Source organism: Pipra filicauda, unplaced genomic scaffold (assembly GCF_003945595.2).
Source record: "Pipra filicauda isolate LSUMZ 115617 unplaced genomic scaffold, ASM394559v2 scaffold21_size4447388_pilon, whole genome shotgun sequence".
Classification (NCBI taxonomy): domain Eukaryota; kingdom Metazoa; phylum Chordata; class Aves; order Passeriformes; family Pipridae; genus Pipra; species Pipra filicauda.
In genome coordinates this window covers 310,856-325,239 of record NW_024104332.1, presented here as the reverse complement: position 1 = coordinate 325,239, position 14,384 = coordinate 310,856, and the positions used below count along the sequence as shown (strand labels likewise).

Sequence of the window (14,384 nt, the reverse complement as noted above, 5' to 3'; positions counted from 1 at the left end):
TGGGTCAAATTCCTTTTCAGAGATCCCAAGGAAAAGAATGAAGTATGCATGCAGAACCACCTCTCAAATCACGAGAGTGCTCCAGATGCTCTTTTTGGTAGACAAAAAATTGTTTGCTCTTATTCAAAAAAGACACCTCTGTGTCTGCTACAGCCAAAGTTGCCTTTGCTATTTGCTGTGGCTTTCTAAGGCCTCAGAACAGAGTTCCTGGTCTGTGCCTGGCTGTAGCTGCCTGCCCTCACCTGTTTCACCATACGTGATCCGGTAGTATCTCACTGTCACTGCAGGAGCATCCCAGGAAAGCACGAGGCTGGTCGGGCCAGCAGGGGCGACTTGCAAGTCCCTTGGAACATCAGACACTAGAAAAACAAGAGAATTGAAAGGAGAATTTAAACACAGTTTACATCAGCTACATACTCTACTCTACCCTACGGTGCTCCTCTGCTACTCATCTGTGTGCCTTTTTAGCCCTGTGCACACACACCGACAAGTAATGTATCTGGTTAAAAATCATCTGGCATTGGACCAGATGTAATGAAAATAGTTCTGCTAACTATTGGTCTGACTTGGTCTGAAAGTAGCATGGGTCCTCCCACCTTTTTATAAACCAGGCCCTACCTCAGCATCACATGTGCTTCCTCGTGAGCTGAGTTTTACCAGCTGGTAGGAAAGATCTGGTTTAACAGCGACTCCTTCACTAGAGGACACTCAAACCCCTCACTGTAACTTTTAGGCAGCGTTCTCTCAAGCTCACCTGTGGTTTGCTGGCCGACCAGGGGCATGCCCTCCTCCCTGCCGTTGATGGCGATGACGCTGACCACGTACTCGGTGCCTGGCAGTAGGTTGGTGAGGGTGATGGAGTTCCGTGAGGGGGGCACACGGTCCTCCTTGGGCCTGCCACCGCCCTGCTCCGGCTGGTACCGGATCTTGTAGCCTGTGGTAGCGGCACGTGGAGCCATCCAGTGCACAGTGAAGGAGTTGGCAGTTATATCCGAGAAGTCAAGGCCAGTGGGGGAATCGAGACCTGCGTGTCGCAAAGAGACAAGAGACTGAGCTCCACGAGCTACTCGTCGTAATCACCACTGCCATGTTTCCTTAAGCTCTGTACCATGACACTGCCAGGTAAGGAACCAAATGCTATTCAGCTGTGGAACTAAACAAATATGTGTTCAGGATCCAAGTGAGATAAATAAGAGCTGGAATGCGACAGCAGGAAAAGCATATGTGGCACACACAGACAACACTGTGAAAAACAATGCACATGACCAGCAAAGTCTGCTACACAGTTATAGAACAAGACAGACTCAGTGACAGATACAACACGCTCTGCCTGGGCTTGTTCTCAGGGTACATTCACACCAGGGTCTACAATTTAAAAAACAATGGCAGTTATGGCTCTCAGATAGCAAACACAGAATTTCCTAGTGTTCCCCAAGATGTGCATCTGCACTGCTTTTGATGATTATCATTTGATGATAATCTAGCTGATGACCCATCAACAAGGTGGCAACACACAAAAGAGAGCTAAGAAGTCCAATTAATGAATTCTTAAAGGATGACATTAGGGATGTCCTGGGATGCATCCAAGTACCTGTTTTCTGGATTCCATAGAGAGGTGCACTCTCATGTTGCTCAGAAACACTGTAGACTCTCACCAGATACTCAGTACCAGGGAGCAGGTCTGTGGAATTTAAGAACAGGGATTTAGACATATTTCTTTGCTAATAACTACAAGTTGTTCAACCTACACAATTTTAACTGTATTTCTTAAAAGAGGTAATCAGGTTTTGCTTGATGGAAGATCTGAGCCTCCAGGCCAGTCAAAAATTTAAGCCAGTTATTTTTTTTGGTATTACAGTTGCCTGCAATGCTTTAGCCTGAGGGAGCATGGAATTCTGTATCATTGCTTCATCAGTTTGTGGAGACTGACTAGAAGCAACTTGTTTTCTACAAGATCCCATCTAGTTATCTTGTAGTTTAGTTATGCACCAGGCCAAAGCTTCAGCTGATATAAACTGGAATAGGGCCAAGGATTTTCAACACAGCTACTGGAACTCAGATGAGCTCCAGATTTGGTCTCTTATTCTGAAAGTGGGTATTGTCTCTTGCTCAACCAACCTGATTCCAGGGCAAAGAAAAAAAAAAAAAGCCCAACTTTAAATACAACCAAAAATTAATGTCAGCTTTTTGAAAATGCCCGTGTTTTGTCGTCATGTCCTGTAAGGTTCCAAGCAATATGTATTTTCTGGTCTGAGCATACAAAGCCAAAAGGAGCAATGACCTTTTGCACATTCTGATCATCTCCCTGAACCTCTGCATGTCCTTGGCAAACCAGGTGAATAATATGTATTTACTCTTAATACCTAACCAGGCTGCAAATCAATGCAATTGCCCAATAGCCTGATTCATCACTGTCCTTGGATTGATAGGAAAAAGCTTTCCTGTGGTTTGGCTTTAACCTGAGTAAAGCAAGAGGCCAAAGCCCATTTAGTGTGAGTTTGTATGAGGCTACTCGAGACATCAGCTTAGACCAGCTGAGAATTTGGCCAGCTACACTTAGAGTAAGCAACTTTTCTTTTGCCTCCTCTTGTGTCATGTGGACCTTCACTCTCTACAACTCTTTGAAAGGAGGGGATAGCAAGGTGGGGGTTGGTCTCTTCTCCCAGGTAACAATACACAAGAAGAAAAGGCCTCAAGTCGCACCAGGGGAGGTCAAAGTTAGATATTAGGAAAAATTTCTTCACAGAAAGGTTGGTCAGGTGTGGAGTCACCATCCCTGGAAGTGTTCAGGGGTGTGTGGATGTGGCACCTGGGGACATGGCTTGGTGGTGAGCATGGTGATGTTGGGTTCATGGTTTGACTCAATGGGGTCTTTCCCAGCCCTAAAAATTCTATGCTTTTATGAAAAGAGGCCTCTTATATTTGTTTGCCTTACATAGGTAACCCACTTACTTGTTAAGATCACCATGTTGTCTGAGGGTGAAACTGTCACCTCTGCGACGTCGTCCTCCTTCTTGGCGGGTGAGTAGCGCACCAGGAAACTGCTCAGCACGATGGAAGTCGGGGGAGTCCAAGTCACTCTCATGGTATCGGGCCCCACGTTAGTGAAGCGGAGATCAGTGGGAGGAGGCACAGCTACACAGCAAAGAACAGATCTAGCTCAGTCCTCTGATTCATAACAGTTGATCAAGATGCATGTTCAGGGAATCTCCACAGAAAGTATCTCATGCACAACAGACTACTGACTACTGCACCAGACTCATGCAGACAGACTTCTAGACTACACTTGGTTCCACTATGGTTAAGAGAAAAATGTGTCTGTACTACTGTCAGGCCGCTTTAACCTCTTGGCAATTCCTGATACCTTAAATATACCCCATGGGGCTAATTTGAGAACAAGGTAGCAAGTTTCAGTAATGTGCTTCTAGCAGCTGGATTTCATATCACAGATGTGGTGCCAAGAGAGGTTTAAAGTTGCCATACAGCAGCTTACAGATGGAAAAGTAATCTCATCTAGAATCCATACATGCACACGCAGGAGAGGAGAGGGTATATCACTAATTTCCTATGACTCTACTTCTACTTGTGTTGAAGGATTTACAGCCTCAGGAATTTCAAACACATCAGGATTTCATGCAAGAACCAGTTTCCAGCTTGCCCTCTGCTCATGCACTATAGAGACCCTCGACAGTGTGGCACGGCTGTCACTGGCATGTCCTCAGGGAGTGGTGTCCATCTGCACCCCTTGGGGTATTGTGGAAAGAGTGAGGCCACTACAGAAATGGACTGCTGGAAGCCCAGACAGCTGGAGGGTGTGTCTGCTGATCTGCTCTGCCCTTTGGCACTCTTATTTTGGGGAATCACAGTTTTAAAGGCTGGCGAACGCACACAGGCTCCATTCCAACTGGATCTTGGAAATCTGAAGAGCAGAAGGTGAATGAGCCTGGCAAGTCTGCAGCCATTCATGGTATTGAAATGCCTCAAATTCAGAAACTGAGCAGCACATACCCATCCCCAGCTGCCGTTTGGAGAAAGCAGCGAGCCGCGTCTGTCTGGCATCCCCACAGTGAGTGGCTCAACTCCTCTTTTGACAAAGCCCCATCATCCCAACAGCCAGTGCCAGCAGGGAACACCGCCCACGTCCCAAAACATGGAAGTTTTCAAGATTCACCCGTTTGCTGTGTCAGAGTGGTGGGGGCGCTCTCTCCGCCATTAATGAGTGTGATTACACTGATGTCGTAATCAATGCCCGGCTCCAGGCCTGTCACTGTGTAGTATCCTACTGAGGAGTCCACAAAATCTTCAAAAATAGGGACACTCTCTCCTGCTGCAACTACTGTGATGCGGTACCCGATAATGGTGGAGGCATTTAACGGGGTCCACCTCAGGCCGATGCTCGAGTCAGTTATGTCAACAAAGCTTAGGTCAGTGAGTTGGGGCACCTCTAATGAGTTAAAGAGCAAATGGGAAAGGCAGAGACACACAGAGGCAAAGAAAGACAAGGGAGAAAAAAGCAGTGTTCATCACTATTAACATTGACAGACCTTTAGAAGCAATTGAGGTGATATGCAGAATTTCTCTTGGGGGGAAAGGAGGGTTTCTGGTGGGCTTGTAGGTTTTGGTGGTTTTGCTTTTTCCTTTTTTTCATTTTGTCTTTTAATATTTACCCTTCAATGCAGTCTCCAGCTGCTTCCCCGGGCAAACCCTCAGATAATGTGCTTCCACTTTATAGAGATAACAATTTTCCAAAAGCCCTACAAGAGGCACTTAACTTGCAAAAAATCTACTTTGTGCAATGATGAGCCATAAAGACCCAGCATTTTCTGATGAAAATAGAAACAGAAAAAATACAGCCCCCCTCCCTTTTTTTTTTTTACAGGTAGACTACAAGAGATCAAAGTCTATTAATATATAAATAAAACAACAACTCTGAAATAATAGTTGATTGACCCTCTAGAATTCTTGTCTTTTTCAAATGGTGAGTCTAACTTTTATCACTGGGGTCATAAAAATATCAACTTATTTGAAGGGGCTAAATCAGACTAGACCCTCAGCTAGGGAGAACCATCAAAGTTTCAGGGTAGATCATCCACTGTCTGAACTATTTACACTGGACTTGGAAGAAAAGCCTCAAACCCCTATAATGGCTTGAGGATCTGGCCCAGAATTCCTCAAGTTCTACTTACCACTACCTGCTGCAATATCTGTGCTAAAAACAGATGATAGTGAACAGTGAGTAATAAAATACTTTCCTGGAAAGATGGTAAAATGGTTAAAAATGACCTTTAGACGATAAGAATCCTGTCAGTGACAACATCCCCATATTCAGAGGTTATGCCCAGCACATGCTGTGGCCAAGTGCCTGATATTGTTGGCTAAAGTGTTGAAAATCTCAGATCTGAGCCATTCAATAAGGATGCTCTTTAATTACCTTCCAGATACTGCCTAAATTTCTGTAGGGAAAACAAGCACAGCTGTGACTGTTTCCTCTATTGATATTACTATTATTAAAAGTGCTCATTTCCTGCATGTTAGGACCAACAGAACTGGGCAGGGAATTGGGCAGATGCATCTTTAATTGACAATGGCCAAACCCTCAGTTGCTCAAGTCAGTACATTGGTATTGATTTAAGCCACAGGATTTGGCTGTGTAACTTTAGCAAGGTGATCCTGTGGGAGCTAATGGATGCTTTTCCTCAGGATCAGACACCAGTAGGTGAGTCAAAGATGCAGGATTTGGTATCCATCCTGTTGGATCATTTCAAGTTAGTTTGAAAAGGAATTATGAGACAGAAATATTGTTTTAATTGTATTCGTTATGTTCTATTTTAATGTTCTTCAAGGAAAATACTTATTTTACAGAATCAATGCAAAAAATGCCAGTTTTCTGTAAGATCATGCTTTATCCACATGGAATGCATGTACCATATCACCTTTAAAGAGTGCTAAAAGCCAGAGACATACATTCTTAGCTTTCCCCCACCAGAAGACGGTGAAGGGCTAAAACTATTACTGCTTTAATTATGATGTATCACAGTATTAGTTCCCCCCTGGGGAGCACACAGCACTTCAGTGAAGCGTGGAAATTTTAAAGCAGTGTTATAAGAGCAAGCAAACACAGTAGCTGGCATCATTTCAGGGCTGAGCACAAACAAAAACACACAAAGCCCCTCACACAGGAAAATGAAATGAAACCATTTGGGGAGATGCATTTTGCTACTATGGCTACAAAGGTGGTTTCTGCAGTCATCCCAGCACACCATGTGAGGTGGCACACACCACTCTGTGTCCCAGAAGTGCTACAGTGATGGACCTTTCAATCCTGGCTTTCCTCTCCATTGTGCTCAAGTGATTTTCTGTCACTATTGCTGCCAGAATTTCTCCTGTGCTTGCTTCCCACTCTGATCACCTACTTCCTGTTCTCATCAGCTGTGCTCCAGGTGCTGGGGCACTTCAGAGCTAAGTCAAGTCTTTGCTACTCTCCAGCTCAGTGTAAGGATACACCAGATCCACCTCCTCTTTGCCACCACCCTGTGACAGACAACTAAAGGCTATCCACGTAGAGAAGTAGAGGGGTGTAAGAACTGCTCTGTCACATGTTGGTACTTGGCTATTCTGCTTCTTGAGACTAAATGTAAAGCCTAAGCCCTCTGTCACCAGGCTAGGAGGAGTTGTGCATGCAGAGCTCTTGCGCTCAGCCACTGGACTTTGAGTAGCTAAACCTGCTGCTCATCCTTTCCTTACCTGGAGTGATGGTTTCAGAGATGGGGACACTCTCCTGGTCATCCTTGACTGAGTAGACACTGACATTGTACTCCACACCGGGGTTCAGGTTTTCAAAGGTGCAGGTGGTCTGATCTGCACCCACGACCTCCTCCAAGGTAGAGCCCTGCTGCCCGTTGGTGGGAGTAGTGGTCACACGGTACCCACTGATGCCTGAAATACAGAGAGGCCAGTGTGCAGTGACCTCCTGCTGAGCTCATTTACAGCAGGGCTCAGCGCAACAACTGAGGCAAACACGTGACATTTTACAAGTGATTTTGCCACCCTGAGCCCAGCAGGCAAGAGGTTGCTTTGTCAGGCACCCCAAAATGAGCTTCCCAGGAGGCAGCCATGCCATTCTCACAGCATTTCAACTCCTCACCAAACTGAAAGTCTCATGACTCATCAAGAAAAGGTTCAGCTACAGACAGAAAGGGGTTTTAAAAAGCTTTCAATCCTCCATTTGTGGAAGTCAATTGTACAGCTCCCATCAGCTACTGCAGGAGAAGAGTTTACCCTGAACATTGTCAGAACTTCCATACTTACTCTCAATAACACAAACTCATCTGTCACTTCCAAAATCTTTGTGGTACATTTCGCTTTCCTTCCCTTGGGCTATTTTTAAACCCCTGGGGATATTTGAAGAAATCCTTCAAATCCTTAAAACAACTGAAATATCTGAACACATTCAAACTCCAAAATAATAAGTTACTGTCAGTGCAAAATGCTAATATCTAGAAGTATGTACATTTTTCCTTAAATTCCTCAACACGTTTTCCATTGAAGTCTCCTTACTGAACAGCAAGGCACCAGAGAAGAAGTGTTACCATTCTGCTACAACAGATTTGAGCATAGTGTGAGTTCACACAGTTACCTGGAGATGTGCTTCTATCCCAAGAGACAATCAGGATCCCGGTATCAGGACTGGACTTCAGGCGCAGTCTGGTTGGTGGAGCCAGTGCTGCAAGTGTTCAGATAGACAGGTCAGTGGCACACTGGGAATCACGCCGGCTGCCTCAGCACCCCTTCTCCCCACATTACACCCTCACCCTTCGGAATTAGCTACAAATATTCCCCTGAAGTTGCGGCCCTGCACCGCATGAGACAGTGCTACCTCAACAGGAGGAAATGACTCCCATAAGACAGCCCGGGGAGCGTAGGGGAAGCAAGTGGGAGTAATCGTGGAAAAGCAAGTGTTCCGTACGTGTGGTCACTCTGCGGACGATGGGGGTCTCCCTCTCCTGGCCGTCCATCAGCACCGTGAGGCTGTAGGTGTATTCCACCCCGGGGGTCAGCCCGGAGATGACGATGCTGCCGGAGTCCGAGATCACCTCCCGCGGAGCCTCCCCGCCCTGGCTTGGGCGCACCCCCAGCTGCAGGGAAGCAACGTTTGCTTTTCAGTCTCAAATGCTCCTATCCCAGCTAACCATCAGCATCCTGACTTATCATCCCACATGAGCATCGTGGGCCCTAAAGCCACACACCAGCTGTTAATCCTGTAACGTGTGTTTCAGATGAACTTCACCTGAAGCCCCATGATTGCATTGACCTCTGTCACCTAAACCCACACCCTGTAAGCAGCAGGTCTTTTGCACCCCTTTCCCTTGTGCTCCAATCTTCACTGCAGTCCATAAGAATCTGCTTCAATCCGCCCTCCCACCCACAATGAAGCAAGAGGAAAAAGAAACACAGGCCTTAGTTTCTCCTACCTTGAAACCAATCCTTGGGGCAGGTGTCCAGGTGATGACTATGGAAGTCTCAGTCACTTCTGTGTTAAAAGGAGGAACAGAGCCAGCAGGCTGATCTGTGAAGGGAATTGGCAAAGTTGAAGTCTACCTGCTATGATGGCTCAAAACAGTCAGAAAACCTGACTTACAGCAGCCCAAAGAGCTGGGGTATGTAATGATTGCTGAACCACAACACTTCTGAAAATCCAGGGATTTGAGAAGGATCTGACAGGTTATTTTTGTCTGCTGCTGGGCTTGATAGCTATGGTATGCAAGTGGTCTGATCATAGGGGATGCTTTTGTTCCTGAGGAAAACGAAAATACTGAACTGGTTCTCATGATCCTCTATGCATCCAACCCCAAGAATTTGGGGATTATTGTTTTTTTTGGCACAATACATAAAGTGTTCCTAAAAAAATAGCTTTTTTTTTCCCTTCACCCCCCATTTGCCTTCCAATCAACAGAACCCTACACCCCTGTCTGTCATCCAGCTGTCCCAGCAAGGATCATCCTAACCCTCACCAACATCTTCAACTCTTTTGAAGTCCAAAGTCAGGCTGAGGCATCTGTGGTCTCATTGATATCTGTCAGGAGCATCACAGGGAATCCAAAGCCTTTGTGAATCCCAAAATCAGCCTAAGTTGGGTCATCACTGAGTTGGGTCTGAAATGACCTTGTTCTTAGTGAAAAGACTTGGTTGATTAATCTACAGTCTTGAACTGGACGGATTTCATTCAGACAAGCCAGAATTTGAAGGCAATATTAACTTAAGATACCAAATCATATCCTAATAGAGAAATATCTCTAGATAAGACTGACTGTCAGCAAAAAGTACCTTGCCAATGTCAACAGTGTTATTCTGATTCAAAGTCTGAACCCCTATTTTTAGTTTCACATTGTTCTAAAAGAAACCATATTCTCTTTTGAAAAGAGGATGTGGTTCTGGGCTTGGATGGCTTTGAATTTTGTTAGTTTATACGATGGCATCGTCATTATTTAAACATTGAATCTATTTGTTCTTTCTAGAAGTATGTGTGGGTTCTTATAGGACTCCCTTTCCTCCCTGAATTTGCTCAATATTTCTTCCAAGCCAGCAGCACATGTACAGATGACTGAAATGTAAAAAAAAAATAAAAAAATAAAAGGATAGAATGCCATGTTTGTGTCAGTTTGAGTAACTGCAGTTAAGCTGCCTTAGATGGTATGGTTGGGCTTGAGAAATGTCTGCTTTCAGCTTTATACAAATGACAGACTAATTATTCCTTGCCCATTTTAAGGGAGCTGTATGCTTTCCTTAACTCATCATGCCAAAAATCAAATAGTTAGAAAGATCAAGTAAAATTCAATTTCTTTGACATTCAGCTAAATAAAAACTGAGGTACCAGTAGTTAGTTTTCCCCTTTTTTTTTTAATATAATCAGGAAAGCCGAAATATATTTTACTAAAAACTTTTCAACGCAAATAACTCTTTTTCCTGCCAACTAGTTCAGAAAGAAGAATAAGGACTATTTCCCAAGCTGTTGTGCTGGAATGCTACTTCAAAAGGCTGCTTCTGTAAACCAATTCACAATAGCTGCTTTGAGCACAAGTTTTGAAGAAGGGCCATGGCATTACGGGCGTGTGTCACTCACAAGTTGTGAAGACTCCAGTCGCTCTGTCGCTTTGCAGGTCATCTTTAACTGCCACGAGGTACACGGTGTACTCGGTGCCAGGCTGCAGGTTCCTCAGGAGGTACTTGCCGGCAGAGGGTCCCACGTTGTAGGTCCTTGGCTGCCCTCCCCTCGTGGGACCTGCCGTCAGCCGGTACCCCGTGATCACCGCCCGGGGCCGGGTCCACAGCACCAACACCGAGTGCTCTGTGGTGTTCAGGAACCTCAGGTTGGTGGGGGTATCCAGCTCTGGGGAAGGAAAAGAGGAACATCCCTCAGCTTTCCAGCTGAATCTCTACTTCACCCCCGCTTCCAAAGCACGTCCATTCCCACGCACAAACCATGGGTGTACAAGGAGGTTGGTGAGCCTGTGTTTGTGACTCACTGTGTGAGGGCAATAGGAGGGAACAGAGAAGGTGGGGACCATGGGAGAGCTGGAAATGGAAGTGAAAGAACTCTATCCATGCCTCAATGCTAGCCAGTAACTCAGTTGGCCAGGCAGACCTGAGCATTCTGGGCTGCACTGATTTGGGTCACTGCCATCCATGGCATCCCATGGGGAAGGCAGGCTGAGGAAAGACAGATGAACCCAAGCACACTCAGGAATTTCAGTAGTTTCTCATGAATGCTGAGCATTTTTTTAAAAATCAGCTCAGTTTAGACTTGTCAGCAGAAGCACAGAAACCTAACTTTAGCCCTTTTCCATGAAAAAGATTTATTCTTTTAAATCCTTGCCCAGTCCTGTCGAAATCCCTTCCCAAAATAAACCACCCCTACTTTGTCATTTGAATGTCAAAATAAGTAATAGTCAGCAACTTCTTGCAGAAAACCAGTTCCTAGATCTACGCAAAAACAACCACCCCGTGGAACTGACCAAACAACAATTCCAAGCATGCTCATCTCTCCCATGGGACTCAGGGAACAGCTCTTACCAGGCTTCCTCCCCTTTTTATCACTGCCCCCGGGAAGCTGCTGAAGCTGGTAACCCCCAGAACTATGTACACAAGAGGCTGATGCAGCAGAGCTCCATCAGCACCACTCTGGAGCCCAGTGACTGGCAGATGTCACTACCTTTGGCTGTGACAAGATGAAGCTCAGAAGGGAAAAACACCCAAGTAATTTGCCCCCACAGCAGGCAGGGTAGCACTGGCTGCAGCGAGGGATTTATGGTGCCCACATGGCAAGTTTTTCCACCTTTTCTACGTTCCAATCATATGCTGAAATTAAGAGCAGTGAGAAGAGGTTTCAATGCTCTTTTTTGATGGCAAATGCTTTTTTTCCTCTTCCAGAAGAGATAACATTTTGGGGATAAAAATTAATGTTTTCATCACTCTCAGTGGAGAGCAATTTTTGTCCTTTTTGTTTTCTCCCCAGTTGTTTTCTCCAGGGAGGGCAAAGGAAGAGAGGACTTTTTTCTTCCACTATTTGAAAAAACAAGGGAAATAGTTCTGAAAGAACAAGATGAGTGTGATACTCCTTAGGCCCATCTCTAGGTACTTAGATCTGTGCTAAGTCTCATCTATCAAGGATTGTATCTTCCCCCAATGTGCAGCCTAAAGCCAGTTCCTTTCTGGACAGTTTAATTTGCCAGCTCTATCAGGCTTTTATCACTTCCTCTCCCCATAGTACGGGAAAATGAGGAAGATTAAAAAGCCACACACGCTCCGAGTTTATTTGTAGACTTTTTTAAACAGAAGGCCAAAAAGAGAATCACATTTACACCGTGGGAAGAGACTTTTGCTGCAGGGTTTTCCTTGGGAACCCTGAATGATTTCTGTTTCCCAGGACTTTCGATTACAGGATGCAATTTATGTGAATACTTTCTGAACTGTGGTTTAGGCAAAGCCGTTAAGCGGATGATCACAGCCTATGGAAAATCATCCCAGACATTTGTAACTAGCCCTGTGCTGTCTGAATTAAATGTCTCTCAGGTACACCTCTGTGTGGACTTCCAGAGGGGCTCTACATATAGCCAAGGCTCCTCAAAACAGCCACAAAAAATTACAGATCCAACCGGGAACTGAGCCCTTCTTGTTCTAAACGCTTCCAAGGGAGTTCAGATTCTTAACTCACATCCTTGCTTCTGAAAGCCTTGATTGAAAGAGGAGGGAGAGTGTTCACACCATCTGTGTTACACTGAGATTAGATACCTATGTCAAAGGACAAACATAAGGATCCCCTTCTCCTTGCATAGCCAAGGGAAAGGCACTATTCATGGCTCATAACTTAATGGATATAAGAAAGGATACTTTTCAAAGAGCATGGCTATATTCACAGATTATCCCATTTCCTTCCCTTCCCTCTCATCCTTGTAAGAGTCAGGCTAGGTCTGCCAAACTTTCTCTCATTTACTGAAAAGTGTCAGAACAGCAGCACATGCACATAGCTGAATTTTGGTTCTTTGAATAAAGCAATCCAGTCAAAGAACACCATAAACACTGAGTCACCCTTCTATTGCCCAATAAATAAGATCTGTTCAAATGAACCATGGCCCAGGTTCTGTCTGATCGGCTCCTTTTGGATCAAAAGGAGCCCAAACCCAGACTAAACTTTCCCTTCCATCTGAAAATCTCCATCTTCCTTGCCTGTGCAAGCAGAAGTACTACTGCTGAGAGTGGAGTCAGATAGGTACATAGCTGTCAGAAGGGAGATAGGGATTTTCAGAGCAATCTCAGCAAGGCTCCTCAGTCATGCTGAAATCTGCCCTAAGGTATCCACACACAGAAAAAAATAAAATTATAAAAATCACGGGCTGTGATCTATGCTGTAAAAGAACTGCAGGGCCCATCAATTCTCAGTCAGTAATAAAAAAGTTGAATTCCAGCCATACGAAATTGTTTTAAAGCGCCATGAGAGTTAAACTCCATTGGAAAGCCCTGGAGGAGGATAAATCTGCTGAAGAGATCATTGTTTGACTGACTGAATTCCCAGCCCTGTCATCCTACTTCTGGGATACCTCCTGGGCTATAACTGTTGCACTTCAAGTGCTCTGTTTATACATTTCTCTAAGCGACAGACAAATACGCACTTCAAAAGGCCGATAAAAGCACAAAGGAAAGACACTTACTGGTGGTTTGCTGCCCAGTCAAAGGTTTGCTCTCCCTGCCCTGGCTCACAGCAAAGATCTTAAAGAGGTAAGTGGTTCCTGGGAGCAGGTCAATGACTTCAGCAAAAGAGCTCCTGGTGATGGGCAGTCTCTGGCCGTGCTGGCCGGGCCGATTGACAGGGATCACCTCCACTCGGTAGCCGGACACTTGGCTCTGCGGGGGGGTCCACATGATGGTGATCTTGATGTCAGAAACCTCCACAAACTGCAGATCTCTGGGTGAAGGAACTTCACCTGAAAAGAGAGGGATAGAACAGTGTCATAGGGAGTCAGTCCTTAGCCATTAGCAGAAGAAGCTACAGGTTTCCATGGAAGGCAGAAAAGTTAATTTTGATTGAACAATGGCTACCCAAAGAATATTTACCAAACTGAGAAGTCGTGGTAACCTTACTGTAAACATGTCTACACACATTCCCAGACAACATTCAAGCTGATGACAATTCCAAAGGTCACTACTTCGTTGTATTTTATGCCTTCACTCACAGAATGTACCTTGCTGTGACAGAAAGAGGAGTGAAAGACCAGAAGTAATATGCTACAGAACTTCAAGTATGTGCAGAACCAAAGCTTGAGGGGAAAAAAAAAATACTGCAGGGACTGGAAACAGTTACCTCCTTTTCAAATTAAAAGAGAGGGTTTTCAAAACCCACAGCATTTTCTGAGTGTCTATAATTAACTTAAAATCCATCTTTTATAATTTAACAAATACAGGGGCTGATCTGGCCTTACTGTAGTCAAAGACAAAATGCAGTTCCCTCTGTGCTGGTCCCCAGTACTGCACCCTTGAATTCCTATGTTTAGATTAAGTTTCTTCAGATTAGGACTGATACTGCTCTAAGGTTAACCAATGCACATTTGTGGAAGACACAGATGCCAAACCATAAAATCATTGAGCTGAGTTCATTCCTGGTAAATTCCCATTTGAAAACACATGCTTCCAACTTGCAGGACCATCAAATTCCACTGCTTACCACATCAGATCCCATTCTTTCACTATTCTTGCTTTTGGTTTGGCTATTCAGTCCAACTGGATACTTAGAGAACCCCAAAACCACTACTTTTTGAAATAGTGGGTGCCTGCAGTTGAGATTGTATGGTGTTGTTTTGGCACATCAGTCAATGCTGGGGAATCTCCCATCC

The 14,384-nt window shown here is 44.9% G+C and overlaps 1 protein-coding gene across 2 annotated transcripts in view; it reads right to left on the bottom strand.

Moving 5' to 3' along the window:
* The window catches only part of FN1 (fibronectin 1), a 52,559-nt gene that overhangs the window by 16,131 nt on the left and 22,044 nt on the right, over positions 1-14,384 (bottom strand). Inside the window, exons 19-29 of one of the 2 annotated variants that reach the window (XM_027735657.2) lie at positions 13,206-13,478; positions 10,121-10,387; positions 8,472-8,566; positions 7,967-8,135; positions 7,637-7,723; positions 6,745-6,936; positions 4,172-4,444; positions 2,953-3,135; positions 1,592-1,681; positions 755-1,024; positions 243-359 (exon numbers count right to left, since the gene is read on the bottom strand). In XM_027735657.2, the coding sequence (XP_027591458.2) occupies positions 243-359; positions 755-1,024; positions 1,592-1,681; positions 2,953-3,135; positions 4,172-4,444; positions 6,745-6,936; positions 7,637-7,723; positions 7,967-8,135; positions 8,472-8,566; positions 10,121-10,387; positions 13,206-13,478 (2,016 nt within the window). The remainder of the gene's footprint in view (positions 1-242; positions 360-754; positions 1,025-1,591; positions 1,682-2,952; positions 3,136-4,171; positions 4,445-6,744; positions 6,937-7,636; positions 7,724-7,966; positions 8,136-8,471; positions 8,567-10,120; positions 10,388-13,205; positions 13,479-14,384) is intronic. The other variant, XM_027735652.2, reaches the window with a different exon arrangement.